A 23,276-nucleotide genomic window follows, 5' to 3' on the forward strand; every position below is an offset into this window, starting at 1 on the left:
AATATTACTAATCCCATTTTACAGGTGAGAAAACTAAGGTAAATTAATTTGCCCCAGGTTCCACTGCTAGTGCACAAGAAAGGTAACATTTGAACTCCAATATTAACTATAATTGATCACTACATTATGCTGCTTCTCAAGGACAAATAATTTGTCCCTGTGATCTAACAAAAACTTAAATATGACATTATTTTTAACTTTTAGCATATTTTGAGAAAATATAATCAGTTTAAATTTGTTTGCAGGAAGCAGATGAGGAAAAAACTACATTTTTTTCCCCTCTGGGATACGTTCTCTAATTTGTATTTTAAGGCATATCTCATATTGAAATATGGCTTAGTTTTCTCAAGAGAGGACAGGTAAATATGGATTAATGGCTACTTTAGTTAATGATCACAAGGCTGGTTTTAATTAATTGTGCTATGTAGCCATTCTTTATTCATAAAGTAAAATTTGTGCTCAGAATACCTTTTATTAGAAAAAAAGCAAGAAGAAAAATCCATCGGTGACCAGTAGAAAGTTTAAAGGTCAACATTAAGCAGAGAGAGAAAGAGGAAATAATTATTTTTGTTTTTTAAATATCTGTATTTACTGATGCTGTAAAGTGGCATATACTTAATTAATTTGACAAAATAGTTGAGTTTAGAACATTTCTGTATAGCCATTTGCTGTTTCTTATTTTATCATCTGTATTTATATGCAAATAGAATACTTTCCAAATGATTTAAACACAAAGATGTTTACTGGAAGGAAGTAAGTGTTTGATGGAAGGGAGTAGAATTGCTGATATTGTTTTTGGTACAGGATTCCATGTGGTTTTTTTCCTTGTTTTAAGAGTGAGGTGTCTGTATCTAGCTCCATCCCTAAGAAGATGGGATAAAGAGGCTTGCCTGGAGCCTAGAGCACTATCTCTTCACTTCTTTGGACCTGGCTGCATTCTTCTTCTCTGATATTGCTGTTTTAAACACCTCCTGCATGCATTCTGAATGTAGTGTTCATTCCCTTTATAGCTCCTGAGGAGAAAGTCCAACTTCTCCAGGAAGCATCTGCCAGGGAGATAGCACTGCAGACAGAATTCTCCCCACAGCGGTTCAGAGGCCCTGCCAGTTAACAAAAATCTTGAAGCCCTTACAGATCCAAATATCTCACATTTAAGTCCATGTGGGAGAAAGCAAGTGGTTTAGTTGAATTTAAAAAGTAGAAATGACAAAGAAATTTCCCCTACCTCTCAAAATGCTTTTGTGAGTGTTAAATGAGATCATATATGAAAGTATTTTCCATACCACTTAACCCATAGTCAGTATTCAGCAAATGGAATTTCTTATTATTATCAAGACAAGATGATCATAATTAGACTTTAGTAATAGGCCAAAAATGTCAGTACGTTGCACAAAGACTTTCCTACTTTCTTTAGTCAATATATAGGCTTTCTTTCACTCTATCCATGCTTATTTTACTTAATAAATGTTAATTCATATGTTGAATGATTTACAAATAATGTATTGAAACACCCTAAAAGTAAAAATTCCTTGGCATTGCCTCTTCTAAACATGGTCAGACAGGCTAAAGTGGAAGCTTGACTTAAATGAGACAATGAAAAGAAAAAGATAAAGCAATTTGTAGTATTATAGAAAAGCATGGTTTGATTATCAGTTAAAATGAGTGATTTCAATGTCTGGAATTTAGAGATTAATCCCAAACCAAATTTTGATTATTTCTTAGGCATTTAATATGTTGGGTTTTATATACGTATATATACACATACATGTATATATGTATATATATACATATTATATATATATGTTTTAAAAAATACATACACTATAAATTTTGCATTAAAATAAGACTTAAAGGTATGAACTAATACCATTGCCTGATCACATTAAAGTTCACTTCTTTCATTAATTAGGTATAGAATGTATGAAAAAGCAATAAAAAAAATTTTTTAAAAGCTTTATTATTTTCAGTGTTCTTTTCTCTGTTTTACAATATCAAAAATACGTATGTTTGAGAATTTGCTGTTATAATTACATAGTAGCTCATAACTTTCAATCTCTTATCCAAGACATTTTTAATATAGCTTTATTATTACAAAGATGTACTAGAGTAAAATGTATAGAAAATCAATTTCTTTCTCTTACAAAATAAGAAATCAACGTTATTTGGGTTTTTTTGTTTGTTTTTTCTGTTTTTTTTTTTTGTGTGTGTGCTACCATGTAAAAAGTAAAATGTGCTGGGCTTCCCTGGTGGTGCGGTAGTTGAGAATCTGCCTGCCAATGCAGGGGACATGGGTTCAAGCCCTGGTCTGGGAAGATCCCACATACCACAGAGCAACTGGGCCCGTGAGCCACAATTACTGAGCCTGCACGTCTGGAGCCTGTGCTACTCAACAAGAGAGGTTGCAATAGAGAGAGGCCCGCATACCACTGTGAAGAGTGGCCCCCGCTTGCCACAACTAGAGAAAGCCCTTGCACAGAAACGAAGACCCAACACAGCCATAAATTAATAAATTAATAAATTTTTTAAAAAAAGTAAAATGTGCCCAACATGGCATATTTCCCATTCTAAAAATAAATGTACATGTGTCATTAATATTACTTACATACTTATGCCTGGAGGTTTAATGAAGTTATGTCATAATAAGGTTATTATGATGCATTACAAATTTCTATAAGCAAGTCATATGTTACATAACCTCTCTGTACCTCACTTCCTTCGCTGTAAAATCGGCAAAATGATAACTTGACGGTACCTATCACAAAGGGTTGTTGTGAAGATTGAATGAGAAATAGATATCATGTGCTTAGAACAGTATCTGGCAGATAGTAATGTTAGTATATATATTATTATCTACAAAATAGTATTGAACTGTTACCTGCAGAAGTGCATTTCTCACTTAGAAATCTCTTTAAATATATTTTGAAATATAATTTTCACCATCTATAAGGGTGAGTGCTTCATTAAATAAGTTCATTAGACAAATTGATGATTCTTTGAAAATCCACAATTTGAAATCCAAATTATGGATTTCCCTTGACAAAGTCATGCATGCCCTACACTTGCCAAAATAGAAAGATAATAGGAAGTATTTCACCCATAATATTATATATAAAGATATTATTGTCTAGTAAATACTACATGTTATGTAATATACATGTATACATGTATGTTTATAATTATCTGTATCCATATTCATATCTATACCCATATCAATATTTATTATATTATCCAAGGAATAACTGGCATGAAAGACATTAAGAAGAGAACAACCTTAAAAACAAAGGCAAGTGGGTGAGGAGATAGAATTTGTTCTGTTCTATTTAATCTCTACTTTACTTTTCTTACCTCATATTGGCCTTGAAACCAGGATATCAAAGCTCTCTTTGTATGCAGAATTAGCATGGAGGTTGTATGATGTTCTGAATTTTTTAATTTTTTCTGTGTGCTTTTGAAAGTACTTCTGTCAAATTTAGAACTTTGTGATATGATGAAAAGACAGCTGTGAAGGTAGCTGGCCAATCCCTTCATAGGTAGATCATTTTCACATGGTTTAGCTTTGATTCCAAGGGAAATTGTACTTTTCTTCTCTTATTAGTTAGTACCTTTAATAGGGGCTTTCATTAATCAACACGTCTTGAGAAAAGCTGGTCTTTCTCCATCGAGCGGAATAAACCCTGCTGTGTGGGGTAATGGTAATGGCGCTAAGGCTTATGTTTTTGGAATGTGTTACAGGGAACTTAGAGATATGAAAGGAAAAAATCATTCTTCAGCAGCCACAGACTTAATTTCTTAATCGAGTTTAAAAAATAATAAATAACCAAATATGCTAATTTCCACTAAGCTCTCTGATGTCCACCTTTCAGATTTAATCACCACAGGAGATAGTGTCACAGAGAGAGTCTGTTAGAATTACTCCAACATCATTTTGTTCAACTGGCACCTCACCAAGCGGGACTTTATACTCTCAAAATAAGGACCTGCCTGATACGTACAAATGTCATTTATAAAGGAGCTCCTTAAAAGATTTCAGAAGCAGCAGTGTCAGTCTTATTAGAAAAGCATTAACTATCTTAAGCCTGGGTTTAAATAAATAACAATCTTGAACAAAATGAAGTATTAAAGCTATTTTCTATACATTTTCCAACAACCAGATGTTTGGAACTATGTTACACAACATCCAGATGATTGAAAATTTAAGTGTTTGTCATGATATTTGTCTTGGTGTTAGCACAGCTTATGCTGAGGAGTATATTTTTGGAACTGCTTCAGTCATCTCCCTATAAAGTAGGTTGTCTAGAAGATTTTTTTAAGTGGGGGGGAAAAACTTTCAAAAAAAGCTGTGCCATACTCAATTAAAGGATATATTCATTATTAAACATTTTATTCAGATTATTTCATTATCTAGACTTCAAAGGGATCCTAACATCACTAGCTGTTAAAACGTTCTATTTGGAAGTCCAGAGATGAAAAATGAACCAAGTTTTTGACCCGAGAACTATTGCTTCATCCTACTCTCATCAGTGATCTGATCATCTTTGCTTTACCAACCTCTCTCTCACACATTAATTTCTCCATCCTAAACAGGAGAACCCCTCACATTTGCTACTGTGTAACTTTGCTACTGTGTAATATATTATGCAGACCTCTCGGGGAGGAGAGTTCCAGGCAGAAGAAGCAGTAAGAAATGCCAACTTCCTGGGGCAAGAGCAAGTGTGATTTGTTGGAAACACAGCTGGAGGCCCAGACTCTAGAGCAGAGTAAATGGGAAAGAGTGGGAACTGACAATGTCAGAGAAGCATCAAGGGGCCAGATTACATAGGACGATTGGTCACTATAGGGATTAAGAATTTTTCTTATGAGTGAAATAGGAAGGCTTAGAGTTGTCGATGATCTGATTTAAACTCTAAAGTTCATTCTGTTTATTGTGGGGAGAACAAGGTCAAGGGCAGAAGCCAGAGACCCTCAGACAATTATAATAATCCATTATAACAACAATTTAATTACTGTATTTTCACTTCCTGTTCTTTATGATGGTTCGTCATGAATATAATTTATCATCCTTGCTAAATTATAAATTCTGTGTGGGCAAGGATTCCAACAGATTATATCTTTACACATTAGTGTTCTTCAACTAAAAAAAAAAGTTTGATACCCAAAGAGTACAAGATGAAATTCTCACCACTTCTGTCCTTTTCCCACCCTCCCGCTCCCCTCTATCATACCATAAATACTTTCCTTCTTTCCAGAATTTCTTCTTAATACAGCATACACATATCTAGCAGTACCTCTTTGTGTACATGAAAAAAACAAAAACAAAACAGGGGGGAAGTGGAGAACAAAGAGGAGATAGATAGATAGGAGACAAAGTCCTTTTTCTCAAGGAATCGTATGTGTATATGCCTATTTCATATATTTTACATAATCATCTTATAGTTGAGCTTAAAACTACATATAGTATGTATAAGTATCTTATGTTTTTATAAAGATAGAAAGTCATTCCTAGGCCTTGCTATTCACAATTTGTAAAATTCCATATATGGTAATTTGAGTTATTTAGGTTCTACTTCAGTAGTGTAATCTGAGAATTGCTCTACAGAAGTCCAAGGAAATAATACCCCAATTTTCTTTTTTTCCCTGAGTCTCTTTCAAGGGTCTTCCTAATGTATGTCTTGAAAAGCTTTGGGTTGGGACCAATAATAATTATGGAAGATAGTTATCCAAGCCGAGGAGACACAAAGAGCCCCCCCCCCCCACCTTTTTTTTTTTCATTTTTCTTAGTGAAGAAGTTAGAATCTCTTCTTCTGTGAAGGTCCCTGGCATGCCAGAACAGAGGAATAGTGCTTATGCTAAGATTACGAGTTAGAACCCAGATCAGGTCTATGAAAGCTCTAGTATCTAAATACTAGTTACTCGCTGTGGTCTTCCTGATACCGCCCCCCCAAATAAAGGTAAAGCTGCTGCTGTCTCTAGGGAAAGGGAAATGCCAGGCAGAGTGTTCTAAATCAGACTTTCATGGTAAAATATCCATTAATGATTAATTTTCTGCTTCCTTTAGAATAGGACAGGTTAAGCAGTTGGTCACATTCAATAAATAAGAAATTACTTGCAGTAATGTCTGCAACATTCTAATCATCTTCCCATTTCTGAAAACTATTTTAAAAGTCTTTGATCTGCATTACGGTGAAAATGACATTGAATGTGGAAATAGAAGCCTTGATTATGAATTCAACTTTGCCATCCACTAACAGTGTGACTTGGGCAAGTCATTTAACCACAAAATTCCATTTATATTCTAAGGATGAATTGAGCATAGCAATCTATACCTCACAGGGTTGTTATGAGCACCAGATAGGAAAAAGTGTGAAGGCCACAAATGCAGAGGTCACACAATAAACATTTGATGAACCCAGATATTAAATACAGACAGCGGAATTATCATAATCCTAGTAGTGGTATTTCAGTGTTCTATGCTATACCAGTACACATGTGATCTTGTGAAATGGGAACTATGTCCCCTGTATCTTCTTTCTGCATGTTATTAAGAATGACAATATACTATAATTGTTTAATTATGTCATTAAAGTGGGTTTTATTTTCTTCATTAAATACATCAGGAAAAGCTTTTCAATTAACAATGACCTTTATGACTTCTACTAGTTTGTATTCTGTAGATGCTGAAGCTGACTGCAAATTAGATTCTGCAATGTACCTTGTTCCTTATTTTTTCACCCACTGATTAGTTTGATACAGTTGGCAGCAGCCTACCCTGTTGCTTTCAGCTTGCAATTTTGTAGCAATCTCAAAACACTGTGTTCAATCCCCCAAGGTGTTCTGTAGAAATGCTGTCAAACTATTTCGGTGTATGTGTATTTTCATTCTGTAGCTGTGCTTTGTACTCATTTAAGAGAACCAGTCTTTAATTTGTATCAGAACGTTTTCAGGTTGAAACTTAGAATGCCAGTCCTCAGCAAAATCACTGATATATGACCACAGCCTTCTGTTCTAAATCTTGATATGACTGACTCCTATTAGATACAAAGCTATATTTTTAAATTTTGTTATAGAATACAACTCTGAATAAATGGCTTCAAATTTGGCCTTAAAATCTAATAGTAGTCATCATGCTTGCTATTATCATCTAGCTCTAGTTTACCTTTTCAATTTTGTCTCTCATCCCTCCTACCTTATATCCCATGCTTCTCTGTACTTCCTTAAAATGCCTGGCTGTCTCTCTCACCTTTCCCGGGAGTTATCTGCATATAGCACCTCTGTCTAGAACACCACATCTTCCACTCTTCATCTCTTTATCTCAGGCATTTTTCTATTCTAGAAAGCCTTTTTCTGTACTCACAACAACCTTTCTAAGTCAAGTAACCCTCGTTTGTCTCTCATGTACCTTGTGCCTGATTTCATAAAAATATTCTTCTTTCTGTATAGTATTAATTGGTTGGCTTAATTAGATTGTCCTCCTTAGTAGACTAAAAGTTTTGGAGAGCAAAGGCAATACCCTTTGAATCCATGAATAGTAGATGCTCCATACGTGTTTTTGTTGGATAAATGAATGCTTTCTGGAAATCATTTCAGTTTATTGAAAAGACTGCAAGAATTTGTTACTAAAAGTATTATATTAGCCTCGCTACATTTAATTACAACAGCAATATTATCAGTGAAATGCAGTTCATAGTTTCAGTGTACGGGTCTACTGCTCTGCAAATGCAGGTAATTTTAAGAATAAACATGTATATGGTGCCATTCTGTGCTTTATGTATCTGGCACATTATATTCAGAATTGGATTGCGTTAAACCAGGCTAGCTCATGAACCTATTCTACTTCTTATAATTTCAAAGAAAGAAATGGGTTTTAATGTTGAAATTGTTATTTGAACTAATTTAACCTTATTTAAATGTACTTGTCATCCAGACAGAATAAAAAAGGATTTTGACTGGCTTTGAATAAAATACACACACACACACACACACACACACACACACTTAAAAAACAAAACTAAACCAAACTGTAGGAAGATATTGTTTCATATTTGCTTTGGGAATGAAAAATGTACCAGTGTGTTCATGTCTCCTGTGTTTATAGCTGATGTTTGCATTTGATGCAGTGCCATAATTCAGCATATGGAAATACACTCAGAACAAAGATAATATTGTCTCTCATTTTCATTTTGATTAATAATGTTCTGTCTCTGGTAATTTGTAGGTGTTATTTGGAAGATGGAGCTTCAAAGGGTGCCTGGCTGAACCGGTCAAGTATTATTTTTGCGGGAGGTGATAAGTGGTCAGTGGATCCTCGAGTTTCAATTTCAACATTGAATAAAAGGGACTACAGCCTCCAGATACAGAATGTAGATGTGACAGACGATGGCCCATACACATGTTCTGTTCAGACTCAACATACACCGAGAACAATGCAGGTGCATCTAACTGTGCAAGGTACGCATTTCCATGTCTGCTACGCTTAGAAATGTTCAATATTTAGATATCAAAATGACTGAGAGGTAGCTGACAATGTTGAAAGATATGTTGTCATTGTCTTCAGGGATTTATGTTCCTAGATTCCATTAAGTATAATGGCTTTTATAGGCATACAAATCCCCACTTACTGAGATCAAAAATTATCCATTAACATCACATTATGATTATTTTGTATATGATCCATTTTGTATCTTCCTATGAGTCACCCCTTCAATAAATCTTTGAGAACCCATGGTTGGTACATTAAAATAAATTTTTGATAGCCTATGATGGCTACATTAAAATATTAGAACTTCTTGAAATATGAATAATAACTCTTTAAAAGTAATCCTCAAGCTTTCCAACACTCTGTCTCAATTCAGCTTCTATTTACTTTGATTCAAGTCACAATGAAAAGAAGCAGCCTTCTAGAATTACTTTATTTAAATATAGAATAATTGAAAAAATATGGTTCACAATGCTTTATACTTTGATTTACTTTCAGTAGATCATAAATCATGCTAGCTAACTTACAATCTCCAAATATAAACAGAATCATCCAATTATTTTACTTTTCTTGCATACTAAAATATAAGAGCATGTTTATCCTCAACACAAATACGTTTCAAGGAAAATATAATTATAATGCTAGTAGAATAGAAAATGTGTATTTTTGCCCTTTTGCATTATATCCTCATGCTTTATAGATAAACCATGTGTTGGTTGCATAGAAATAGTATATTGTGGAACTCAAAATGACATTGCAGCATTTCTAAGTAAAATTAATAACAAATTATATGATAATGTAGTGCCAGCGAATGCATGTTTTATTCCTATCAGGAAAGCTGAATTTGCAAGTTAGTTGTATTATTTCTGAGTTTACCCTTCAAAAATCAACAGTAAATATTAATTTAGGTACATGGTTTACATTCAGAAAAGATTGTTATTCTACAACTTTATTAATTGAGCTTTATTTCCTCACATAAAGGTAAAACTGAATTCAAACAAAGCTTCAATTATTAGTAAATATTTTAACTTTGTGATAATGATTAAACTTATTAAACAATTAACTTTAAGAAGGAAATTATAAATTGAAGAGTAAGGCAGTGAATTTCCTCAGTGGTTTTCCTTATTACAAATCATTGAAGACTTTGGTGATTTTCCTTATTTAAAAGCATATAAGAAAATAATAAAGTTTTCATAAAAGTCCATCTTCATTCAAAGATTATCCAGAGATTCCAGAGGGCAGTTTATCCAGCTTCAAAAAATGACATGAGATTACAAGACACAAACACATTTCTTCAGTTATCCAAGCCTAATTCTGTTCTCTTGTTTAGTTCAGTGCCTTTTGACTTGAGTTTCTAGTTCAAACACTGCAAAAAAATTTTATTACATGAGGAAAAGTACACTTAGATGGTAATATATTTGAGTCACTTGAGATAAAGACATTTTGCTTCTTATATGTTTAAACAATATACTTCTGAACACTAAAAATATCCCTCTTTCCTTTTTTCTATTCTCTCTTATTCCCTGTTAGGCCCATATTTTTTAACCAGACCCCAAATACATATATATATGCATATATACATATATATATATGCCCTGTTAATGAAAATGTTAATTTCCATAGAATTTCTTCATAACTTTATATTACATAGGTTGTTTAATACTGTACACAGTTTTAAAACTGTTACATGCCTTACTTTGGCACTCATTTTTGCTGGCCAGTATAAACTTTTGGGTACCATTTTAGGAAGAACATTTTACAAATACACTTATTGAATTTTTTATCAGTATAATATTTTGTTCCTCTAGAAAAATATAATTTGTGTTACTGTTTTGATGTGTGTGGTTGGGTCAAATTAAAAGCTAATAATTTTACAGTACTTATGAACATAATTACTTATTAGAAGTTGATTGACATGTGGGCATTTACATTAATAAAGTTCAGGGAACAAATTAATAGGCTTGTCAGTCAATTCAAGAACTAAATAAATATCTTAAAAAGTCAAACCCTACTTAAGCTACATTTCCTCTCAATGAACAAAAATAAACTGATGTGCACATTTCTTCAGTCTCTAAATTTGTTAGGTTGTCTGATACTCAGGAGTATTTGGATAATTTTGAAATATATGTTCATTGCCTAATAATTTGTCAAGCCTTGATTCAACAAGATAAAGAAATTTAGCAAGTGAGAGAAAGCTATTTATTAATCAATGACATTATCAATCAATAATGTCAAACACACATTGGCTGGTAAAAACAAAGCTCATCTTTAATTGTTGAAACTATGTACTCAAGGGAGCTATTTTTAAAAAGTCATTTTAGAAAGGGGATACTCAAAAGGATATCTTGCCCACACAGACTTTGCGCATGGGAAATTTGTTTATGTTATTGATTTCTCAGAGCTATTAATATCAATAAATGGAATAATTGGGGAGAAAAGACACTGGAGTAGGAGTTGGAAAACCTGGATTCCAATCCTGAATTTTCCCTCACGAAATGGGTAATTCTCAAGCCTTTCTAAACTTTAGTTTTCTCATTTGAAGGACGAGAATTCAGATCAGAAAATCTTAAGGTCTGTTCTAGTCAAAAGCAAAAAGATAAATGACAGGGGGAAAAAATCCACTGTGACTGTTTGCTTTTGATTTGAAAGGGAAAAAGTTTTTTAAGTTAAAACATGAAAAAAAAATTTCATAACACTTGTACTGAGAACCATGCAAACTAATTTTTACACAGTAGCTCCTTCTAGTATTTATTCTGCAAGTGCGCTTTATTTATCTCCATGTTTTTTTTCACCAACTGAGCTGAACAATGTATGTACTCACAAATTTGAAGAATGTGGTGAATTGGGGTTTTGCTTCAAGGGGGTGGAAACTGGCTGATAGATTTAGTAAGAAAATAAATTTTTCATCACCTGTATATAGCGCTGTTAAATCAAGTTACCTAATTGTCCGGTGTTTCAAATCATGTGGTGTAGCATTTACTAAGAGTATCCTTCTTGTTCATGAGTATAAACATGTATGCAGCTTGAATACTTGTTATGAAGGGAGATCCCTATTACAATACTGTTTTGAAATGAAACATAAAATGTAAATGCTTTCCATTCAAAAATATAACACAATGGTTTCTACTTTAAGTCCATGTCTAGAGTCTAAGTTGTATGCAGCACAAAATAGACACCCCAAAATATTGTATAATAACTGAATATACATACAACAGCCTCAGCCAACACCTCGACTGCAGCCTTGTGAGACTGAATAGTTAAGATGTGCCAGGACAGAAACTGAAATAATAAGTGTATATTGTTTTAAGATACACGCACACACACACACACACACACACACACACATACACAAACACATTCACACACACACAATATATGGAACGTTTATCATTCAACTCATGCCCTTCCAGGGAGATATACTCTAGGTTTTCACTAGGCAGGTTAGAAGGAGGGATGACTAGCACATAAGCCTATGAGCAAAATAATTTCTCAAGGGTGGTTTAACTTGCTGAGTGTGTCCTAATTTCCTCAGGGTATTTTACTTACCTAAAATATTTGTGATAGACGGGGTGCTATGCTTCCCTTTTCAAGGATGGGCTTGTGTTCCTAGCTGCTGTGAGTGCCATCAGCAGACAGCATATAGTGGTCAGCCCTTTCAAAGTTAGCCTCAGCTGTAGAGAGGCAAAGCCTAGTTCTGCCTAGAGCAACAACGTCTGATGACTGATTAAAGCCGGGAGTATAAAAGCCTCTCCCTTCCAGCCTGAGGAGGATAACTCTGATGGGCTATTTTGGCTTGAGAGCAGCTGAAGCTATTGAACAGCATCCACTACAGCTCAACTTCTTGCTCTGTTCAATCCTACCTTCTTCTTTTTCCTTCTCCAGCTATTTATCACAAGACTATTCCCTAATAAATATCCTAATTTTACATTCCATCTCCTTTCAACTCAAAGATCCGTAACTATGACCATGTTAGATCCTTGCCTCTGGCTTAGTCATCATTTAGAGAAAATCTTCGTAAAGTGGAAAGACAACACATTCAAATACCATTCATTATTAACATTGTTTTACATTGGTTGGGAATTTAAAGTGGCTTATACCAAAGTATTTAGTACACCAAGGCAATTAGGAGAAATCAGAAGCAAAAGATAAGGTAAGAAGAATAGGATGCAGCCAGATGTAATAGATTATTACATTTTTAAATGTAATATATAATGTATTAAATGTATAAAAGGATTGTTCTTTATAACACCTCTCAACGTAACCCGAAGTGCAGGGAAGTATAAAAATTTTTTTTTAATCTAAAAATAAATTTAACAAGATGCTAATTCAATATCAGTGACATTGCTTTTTGATTATTCCTTAATCTATGAGTAAATTTTAGAGCCTATCCTTCCTGAGTCAAACTTTCACAAATATTATTTCTCTCAGTGGGTCTTTGAATAGGAATTCAGGTACAGATAGTTCAAAATTATACTTATCAATGAGTATCTGGAGAGCAATTATTCTATGTGGCCACAAGTTTAGAGCCATATTCTTTAAAGACCAGCATATCTTAATCAAATGCTAACATCCTTTTTATGAATATTAAAGCCCACACAAGGAACACACTGGCAGAGAAAGACACCACACTTCTGCTCCAAGTTGAGCTGGCTGGCAATAACGCAGCATCACAGGACATGGGCCTGCCTTCCTCAAAAGACCCAAAGGGGAGAAAAGCTATAGCTATAATGGTCAAAAAAGTATGGTAAAATACCACATCCATTAGAAAACTCAAGTCATTGTTTTTCAATAGTAAATACTTCAAACTTTTCAAAAAGCTACAAAAGGAAACCAAAGAAAAATATTAGCACTAAAACAAGTTTAACAGAGCCCATAGATGTCAAAATAGGTAATGTCTGAATGCAATAATGGTTTAGGACAAAGCCCTCAGACTGGCTCCCACTCTGTTTTATTCAATCTCTATTTATACCTGTGGAGGAGATTAAGATTTTATATAGGAACCCCAATTTTGGACCTACTTTAAAACACAAAGAAGTGATAAAGACCCACAGCATATATTCTTAAAATTTTTAGTTGGGAAACAAATAATAAACCACCCAAAATAAAAATGGTTCCTTAACATAATTATGTTTCATTATCCCAGCCAAAGAACTTTTAGCTTTAAGGAATGTAACTTCATAGTATACTTATCAATAGTTGTAAAACATATTACATTAAAAATTATTATTTTAATTGACATATAATTGACATATAACATTATGTTAGTTTTAGGAATGCAACATAATGATTCCATACTTGTATATATTGTAAATGATCGCCGCAGTAAGCCTAGTCAGCATCGGTTGCCATACATAGTTACAAATTTTCTTTTTCCTTGTGAGAAAAATTTTAAGATCTGCTCTCTTAGAAACTTTCAAATAGGCAATCCAGTATTATTAACTGTAATCACTGTTGATTTGCAACCTTGGGAGTTCCTCTGGTGAAATCCCAAACTGTGTCACTGTACACAGAGGGCGAGGAGAGACCTAAGAAAGAGCCAGGCCATTTCAGATTGGTAGGTGGCAGGTTTAAGAAACAAGGAAGCTTATATATGAGGCTTGTCTTGGCTGATCGCAAGACGAGTAGACCTCCAAACCGACCCGCTAGAATCTTAAAAGTTTATATATAGAGGCCTTAACAGGGTTCAGTCATGTATTCAGTTCAGATGGTCCTAACAACACATTGCTCTCTCAAGGCTGCATCATTGAAACGGCTCCTAGGGTGGAAACGGTGGGCAGAACATACAGGACGGGGGGAGGGGGAGAGGAGCCTCAGACTGCCTGAGTCCAGCCCAAGGGTCAACCTGTTGTCATGTCCTTTCCATGACCTCGTCCAGCAGTCACCATGCGGTACATTATATCCCCATGACTTATTTACTTTAAGCTGGAAGTTTATACTTTTTTTTTTTTTTTTTTTTTTTTTTTTTTTGCGGTATGTGGGCCTCTCACTGCTGTGGCCTCTCCCGTTGCGGAGCACAGGCTCCGGACGTACAGGTTCAGCAGCCATGGCTCACGGGCCCAGCCACTCCGCGGCATGTGGGATCCTCCCGGACCGGGCCACGAACCCATGTCCCCTGCATCGGCAGGCAGACCCTCAACCACTGCGCCACCAGGGAAGCCCAGAAGTTTAAACTTTTTAATCCCTTCACCTATTTTACCTTTCTTCTCTCCCAGCCACCAATCTGTTCTCTGAATTTATGAGCTCACTTTTGTTGTTGTTGTTTTTAAGGGAAAAAAAATCACCAAAAATGAACTTAGTTTTTGAACAGGATCCATCTCTCTATTTCATTAACTTGATAACAGAGATAAATTTCTAAGATCACCTTATATATGATGATTAAATATATATTATCTGCTTATAAGAAAATATTAATCCTTTACTCTCTAAAATTAGGTAACAAGTGATATCAAATCATTGAGATCAAAGTTACGTGGGTAGGGGTGTACATACTCTTTGTCATTCCCTCTTCAGGGAATTCCTACCTATTCTACCATAAATCATTTTTTGCTTACCCCAATTCACATTATGGAAAAGATCCTGTGGGTGGCAACATTCACTGAGTCTGTGCAGACTAATCAGTACCTGAATATAACAATCACTGGTTCAAAGACCAGTTAAGTAGGAGAAATGGTATAAATAAGGTTGTATTAGTTCTTGCAGATTCTTCCCACAGTGATGTACTAGTAACAGTGGAACCTTACCTAACCTCCCCCCCACACATTTTTCTATTTGTGTTGGTCTGAAATATACAGACTTGTACATTTGTAAGTTAGGAAGAAAATAATTTATAAACTTTTTGGAGCATATCCCTCATTAGTTAATGGGACTGTCATTGTATTCCCCAGATAGTTTATCCAATGGAAACATTTAATCTGTTAATATATATGAGATAATAGTATTGACATCTAGAAAGATAATGGTTTGGTATCTAAACAGTTTAGAAAAATTATGCCTAATTTGTGAAATTTGGAAAAAATAAATCCTTCAGGTGTCATTTGTGATCTAGACTTCAGCAAAATTATTCACTCAAACATACCTTCACAGAAAAACTCAGGTCCACTCATCTGAACTTAATATGAGCTAGGCCTTTTTAGGCAGTAAAATAATGCCTAAACCTTTAAAATTAATGTATTTTTCAGGTGGAGTATTTCATTTTTCATTTCAGATGTTCCAGTCTGACTAGAAATGCTATAGTTACATGGCACTGCATATCAGGCCAGCTTCTTGGAAAGCATTACCTCACTTTTATTTGTGCATGTATTGACATTGATTAGGTTATTGGTGTAGCTATTAGGGTTCATAAGAAATAAAGTTAATTGAACTAATTTTTAGTGAACTTCTCTTTTGAATATTGGTACTTCTTACAGAATGAATATTTTCTTCTCTTCTAAATATTCTTTTTCTTTTTTTTCTTTTATAGTCTTTAGAAAAGATTACTGGCCATTACTTTTCTGCAATTGAGATAAAAGCATTAGCAGAAAGAGAAGGTAGATTTCATTAAATAGTATTTTTCTTTGAAAAAGATTTTCTCTGTTAAGTGTAGTGATCATATATTCCTAACCAAAACTTAGTATATGAAGTTATATATATATATTGTTTAATACAAGAGATGTATTAGAACAGTATTGTAGATCAAAACTGTGTAAAATCCAAAATACTGCCTACTGTACACAGAGGGGATTAATAAGTTGGTGATATTTTCTTATAAACTTTCAATATGCTGCCCTTTGTGAATGAGAGAGAGATGGGAAAGTGCAAGAAAAAATAATATTTATAGAAACTGCATACTGTTGAATTCCATCTGAACCACCCATTTTTCCTATAGAAGGAATTTCGTGAAAACTACTGCTGAATTTTGTGAATTGGTAACAACAAGAGGAACAGTGTTAAAATTTGAATAAGCATCTTTTTTACTAGTGAATTGTGCCAGCAAGGAAGTTTGTACTTCAGTACATCTGTTCTACACATGACTTGGATCATTTTTTGAGGGGTAGCAGAAGAGGGACAAGGAAATCTCAAAACGTTGTATAATTTGTGGTCAGTGTTGCTGAGGAGCAATTCTGCTTTCCTTTGTCCTTCTCATAAAGGTTTAAGTTTTGAATCATATTGGCAAGTATTAAGTAAAAGGATACCTGAGAATGGGATGTATAAGAAGAGGAACAATATTTATTGCTCATTTTGAGACTGAGTAAATCAGTATTTCTGGTTTGGGTAACATAGTGTTAAAAATGCAATTTGAAAGTATTTTAAAATAGTTAACCCTTTAAGCAAGATATGCTGCCCTTTAAAAGTCCCTTCAATGATTGATGTGTATTCATTCTGGTTCTTGAAGCACATAGTTTGATAAGTATCTCAAGGCTCAGACTGATCATATTTTTATTTTCTTGGTAATTCTGTTTTGGATTTGTGTGTTGTATTTCAGAACAGTTATATTTGTTGCCTATCTTAGAGTATCTTTATTTTTTCCTAAAAAAAAACAAAGAAAACAACTGTGTAAGTAATACCTGTCAAATCCCAGTGCAATGTACACCATCAGTATGAAAATCTCTCTATAAATAAAAGATTACCAAGCTTTAGCTGGTCCACTTATTTTGAGAAACCTTGCAAATAAAATCAAGTCTGGTGAAATAATTTGTCTTCTCCTAGGAAATCATTACAATAGGATTTGATCTATGAAATGATTTTACTGTTTTCTTCTCCAAATTATGTGTACAATTACTACCAAGACAATTAGGATTTTGCCATTTTCATTAACTAAATTCTGAATGACATACCCCTTGTAACCTTTATGTAGCATAAAGATAAAATTTAGCAGAGGAGAAAATTTGAATCTGCTAATGATATTGTTTATCTTATGATTTGTAGCAGAACAATAAGAATTAATTATGTTTAGTGCCAAGAGGAAAATGGGCACAATTAAGACTGGTGACAAAGTTCAGTCTGCAGAATCAGAGTCACTCTATGTCCAGACACCTCTGTGCCCCATACCACGTCCCTCCCATTCCTTCAGCATTCCTTTAGTGATCTAGTAAGAGCAGTAGAGAGACACAGGAAAGGTGGATCGTGCACCTGCACTAAGCTGTCAGAGCTTGCTAACCTACATTAGTAGGTTTGAATTTAGACCAATGTTCTTAAACATTTTGTGTTCATTAACCTATTTGAAGATCTGATGAAACCTGCAGACCTGGTCTATAGAAAGTATATATACCCTCTACATTTTACAAACTTCTTTATGTGATCAGAATGCTCATGGACCCGCTAAATTTATCCATGGACTCTAATTAGAACCTCAGTTTACTCCTTGAGGATGCGGACTGGGTCTTAATCCCTTTTGACTCCCAAACATCCAAGACAGTGCCTGACAAATATTAGGGACTCAATAGAGACTTATTGGTTGTACATGTGTATGTACTTCTTTCTCCCTGGCTTCATGCCAATCACTTTGCTTAAGCTGTGACTTAATGTATTGATGCTATCTTTAGGGCATAACACCAAGAATGCTGACATAACAGGAAAAATTTTAAATTAAAAGGATTAGTTAGGCATTCATGACTTAGGTTGCTTATTTTTATTCCAGGTCATAGCACCCTTATCCTCTGCTAATCCCCATGTTTTCACAAATGCAGAATAGTGATTGCATATTGTAGTGAAAAAATAATAAATGGGATACCAGCATTTTACAAAAAAAATATATTTTCTCCTAGCAATGTTATTTTGAGAATAAAAATATACTTTATATGGGACAGAGTTACTACAAAGATTATAGCCAAGGGTTCCTAATGCCAAACCCAGGTAAGGGGCTAACATTTTAAAAGGGCCAAGAATAACACAATTAGAATTTCCTCTCAGGTATTCCACTTATTCTTTCAGATACTGATTTGAGCAAGTGGGTGTGAGGATGTGTTTTAAAACAGTATGTTGAAGACTTGAGAGAGGAGAGATTTCAGAGCTATTTGTCAGTGCAAAGTTAACACATGTATATTGTTTTCATCTACTTAGGACCCTACCTGGTAAAAGGTAGTCTGTTTTAAAAAGACATCTAGGGGGCTTCCCTGGTGGCACAGTGGTTGAGAGTCCGCCTGCCAATGCAGGGGACACAGGTTCGTGCCCCGGTCCGGGAAGATTCCACATGCCGCGGAGCGGCTGGGCCCGTGAGCCATGGCCGCTGAGCCTGCACGTCCGGAGCCTGTGCTCCACAACAGGAGAGGCCGGCCACAACAGTGAGAGGACCACGTACTGAAAGACATCTAGGGTTAACTCAGTTTAATTTTTTAAAAATGCTTGTGCAGTTCCACTTTAATTCAATACCCCACTTTAATTTAATACCTACTATGTACAAATAACTTTGCTAAAAAATGCACATGTATTCTTCCTTGTGGTAAGCAAAATAGTGGTCCCCAAAAATGACCATGTCTCAAAGGGGAATTAAGATTGCAAATCAGCTGACCTTAAAATAAGGACATTACTTTGGATTATCCAGATGGGTCCAATGAAATCATGAAAGTGCTTAAAAGTGAAAGAGTGAGGCAGAAGAAGAGAATCAAAGGGAGACATGACTGTGGAAGTGGATCACAGTGATGGAATGTGAGAAGTACTCAAGCCACCACTGCTGGCTTTAAAGATAGAGGAAGGGGATAATGAGGAAGGGAATATGAGGACCCTCTAGAAGCTGGAAAAGTTAAGGAAGTGGATTATCCACTAGAGACTCCAGAAGAAAACACAGCTCTGCCAACACCTCAATTTTCACTAAGAGACACTTATTTTGGACATCTAACCTATAGAATTATAAGATAAATTTGTGTTGTTTTAAACCACTCTTTGTGGTAATTTGTTATGGCAGCAAATAGGAAACTAATACACACATGCGCGCGCGCGCGCGCACACACACACACACACATACACACACTCTCTCTCTCTCTCAAAAATATAAAATACTTTCATACCTATCTAGAACAGGGTAGAACAGGGTTTCCCAACCTTGGCACTATTGACATTTTGGATCATATGAGTGTGTGTGTGTGTGTGTGTGTGTGTGTATGAGGTGGAGGGAAAGAAAATTTCTGTATATTGTGAAATATTTAAGAGCATCCCTAGCTACTATATATTGAATATTTGTGACCCCCCCCCCAAATTCATATATTGAAACCTAATGCCCAAAGTTATGATATTAGGACATGGGGCCTTGGGGAAGTGCTTAGGTCACAAGGATGGAGCCCTCAAGAATGGAATTAGTGTTCGTATGAGAGAGATCCCAAAGAGATCCCTCCCCGTTTCTACCATGTGAGGTGACAGTGAAGAGACAGCCATCTAAGAAATGAGCTCTCACCAGACACCAAATCTGCCGGTGTCATGAATTTGGACTTCCCAGCCTACAGAACTGTAAGAAATGAATATTTGCTGTTTGTAAGCCACCCAGTTTATGATATTTTCTGATGGCAGCCCAAATAGACTTGCTACACTGGCCTCAGCACCTAAGACACTAGTAGCATTCTCTGGTTGTGACACACCAAAGTATCTCTAGATGTTAACAAACATCTGCTGGGGTAAAAATCACCCCAGGTTGAAAACCACTGGACTAGTAGAAAAGATAGACACAAGCTTTAATTCTCCACTGTGTGGCAGGTTGTAACAAGTTCCATGAAAGTACGGATCTTATCTCTGAAAGCCCTACGCTTAGTGAACACAATAGGGGCTGTCATGTAATTGGGGCTAAAATAAATATTTAATAAGTGATAGAATGAATGAGTGAAGCCCTTTAAGAATACAAGCCAGCCAATAACCAGACAAAATTCTTCTGAATTTCTTTCTTATTCAGTAATTATTTGGGTTATATCTCCCTTCGAAACTAGTTAAAACCAATATTCTCCTAAGTAGTCCAGTGTGGCATAGGCGTTGGATTGACCTCAGGTGATATCCAGCTCTTATATTTATAAAATATATGAAGTTGGTTCTAAGTGACACCATCTCTTTAAGACTCAATTTCATTCACTGAGAAGTGAAAAATAATACCTAACATTCTGGATGACTGTGAAAATTAAAAAAAAAAATAGATATAAAAGAAATTTCTCAAAGTGTCTGATTCAGAGTAGGTATTCAAAAGATTTTACCTTCTTTTTTTCAGTGAGCTAATAATGTACAGATAGATTCTTTCCTCTTTTTTCCTTTGAATTGGGATGTAATTGAGATTGTTCTCATTGATTTCAAGTGATTTTTATTTAAGAATTAGACAATGAAGTTGATCTGTAAAATATTGGTAAAATTAATTACTCTTCCTTCCTGTGGAGAAAATCCACGTGAAAAAATATAATGAATTTATACCAATGTCAGGGTTTTGAGCTACAGTAATTGGAAAAATATTCTACATTAAGGAAAAAAAAAAACAACTACTACCTAATATGAAAGAAAAGATATGGTGGCAGTCATTTTGCCTATTTGATCTCAGAGCCATTCTTTGCAACTCTTTTGCTATGTTTTGTATCATGGGGTTGGCTGAATCCCACGGTTCAGACTTCTGTGTTTTCTAGCAGCATTCACCCAGTGACAGACACTGGCAAGAGTTGGGACCAAACGGAGAAGTCAGGCTATTTTGCTGTCTCATTGCCCCAGGCCTTTCTCCTCCTTGGCTCCAGCTTCCCTTGGACAGCCCATCCTGCCACTGGCACAGCTCACACCAGGCAGTCCCCTGCTGTAGATCTAGCTCATGATGAGCAGTCCCCACCTCTGGTATCTGGTAATGATACCTGCCTGTAGGAGTATTAGTGGCTTCTTGTTACAGATCTCTGAATTGCCTCATCTTCATATACTTTGTCGTCTTAGCCCTTCATTACCTGTGTAAATAGTTCCCTGTATTAAGCCCCCTTTTGTTTGAAATACTTAGATAGGTTCCTGTTTTCCTGACTGGATCCTGATTGATACAGAATTTTTCCTGTAATGTCAAGTGTTTCCTACTTGTAAGTACTCTTAAGAAGTATGTTTTAAGCTCTACCATCTATATAGGTAACCATTTTATATAATGATAATTACCTCTTTACATTCTGAAAAAATATATATCTATATATAATTCCTGAGTATAAAAAGCAAATTTAAAATCAAATCATAAAATTAATTACACATATATTGGGATCTCAGATTTACTAAACTAATTATCAAAAAGTAAGATAAATTAGAGAGAAAAGATAAAAGTATGCATAATTATTAAATGCTGGCATTTATGTGAGCCTTGGGCTTCTCTTTATTAGCTTTTTGGGTGCAATTATCATTAACATTTCAGTTGCATCTTTAGTGAATATTAGAACTACACATACACAGTGGCATGAGTGGTAACAGCAGTCTTTTATTATCCACACAGACTGCAACTTTAAGAAAAATACCTTAAGGAGAGGCTGTAGAGCTGTGGTTGTGTATTTACCCTGGGAGCTATGAGCTGTCCAGCAATATTCCGGGCCTTGATCTTTACAGCTGCATCTGTGCCTTGTGGGAAAACTAATGAAAAGCAATTTGGGACTCTTTCCCAGTAAACCAGTTACCTGACTTTGGACACTAAGTCTAATGCAACCAAGGCACATTCTTTAAGTTTTTGCCTTTGGCAAAGCATTGTTCTAGGAGTTAGGAAAACAAAACAAAGTTCTACAAATAAGAATTAGCTTTTCCCTTCAAGGAACTTACAAACCAGTGGGGCGATACTGACATTAAGTAAATGAGTGCCCTAAAGTTAGATAGGGGCTGGGACAGATGTATACATAGGGTACATATGAAAGAAGTAGTCCTCTTTTTGTGGAGGGGCACAGCTAACTTTTGAAGTGAAACGGTTGGTGAGGAGAGGGGCTTGAGGTTTGATTACAAGGCAGGAAATAATGGTTAGCTATAGGAAACTACTTGGAAGTTACTCTTAGTATGCATAATAAATCATTCGGAGCTAAATGAGATGCTACTTCAAGACCCAAGAAGTGCTGAAGAAGCAGTTAGAAGTAGGATGCCATGGTGTCTTGTTCCATAAAGTGAAGTGAGGGTTGGGGGAATGGGTGGTTTGAAAACAAGACCAGCTCTTCAGATTAGGAGAATGGCTCCATTAGAGCATTGCCATAAGACATTCTTTAGAAGTGCTGCTGACAAAGAAATGCTCAAATGTGCAGCTCCTGAGAGATCAAGATGCTGCTGGAGGTTGTTTGAGCATGTGAGAAGCAATGGGACTCTTGGGGAGCAGCTGTAGGAGGCTGTAATTGCTGGGCTTAACTGCTGACTGGAGCTATTCATTGCTGAGAGGAGCAGCTGTCACGAGTTTCAGCAGGGAGCCCTGGGGAGCCACGGCTAGGAACTTCCTCAGATTAAGAAGCTGCCACAGGAAGCAGCAGTTATGAGTGTCATCATAGGGAACTTTAGAGTTATCCATCCAGCTCCACCATCTTGGCAGTTGGCAATGGTGGAAACACAGTCTTACATATATAAAGAAATGATGAAAGATTGACAAAATAGGTTTGAGATTTTTAAATAACAAGTTTCTTCAAACTCTGCCACAGGCTTCCTTGGCTGGCATGGTATGAATTTTTGTTGTCGTTTGTTTGTTTATTGAGGAACATTTTTACCCTAGAGAGTAGCTATTATACTGGCCAAAACAAGGTGATACAATTGTAAATTGAGGGATTCTTTAACCTTAGGACCCCTAATACTATGTGTGAAATCTGATATGTTTTGATATTTTTCCCCTGGGAAGAGTGACTATCATTTTTATCCTGTTCTCAAAGTTCCTGACACTAAAATAGGTTAA

The 23,276-nt window shown here is 35.4% G+C and overlaps 1 protein-coding gene across 2 annotated transcripts in view; it reads left to right on the plus strand.

Moving 5' to 3' along the window:
• NEGR1 (neuronal growth regulator 1) overlaps positions 1–23,276 on the plus strand; it is a 909,340-nt gene that overhangs the window by 376,920 nt on the left and 509,144 nt on the right. For both annotated transcript variants that reach the window (XM_060304301.1, XM_030865953.3), the window contains exon 2: positions 8,213–8,445. In XM_060304301.1, coding sequence (XP_060160284.1) covers positions 8,213–8,445 — 233 coding nt within the window. The remainder of the gene's footprint in view (positions 1–8,212; positions 8,446–23,276) is intronic.

The sequence above is a fragment of the Globicephala melas genome, chromosome 1, assembly GCF_963455315.2.
Source record: "Globicephala melas chromosome 1, mGloMel1.2, whole genome shotgun sequence".
Classification (NCBI taxonomy): Eukaryota; Metazoa; Chordata; class Mammalia; order Artiodactyla; family Delphinidae; genus Globicephala; species Globicephala melas.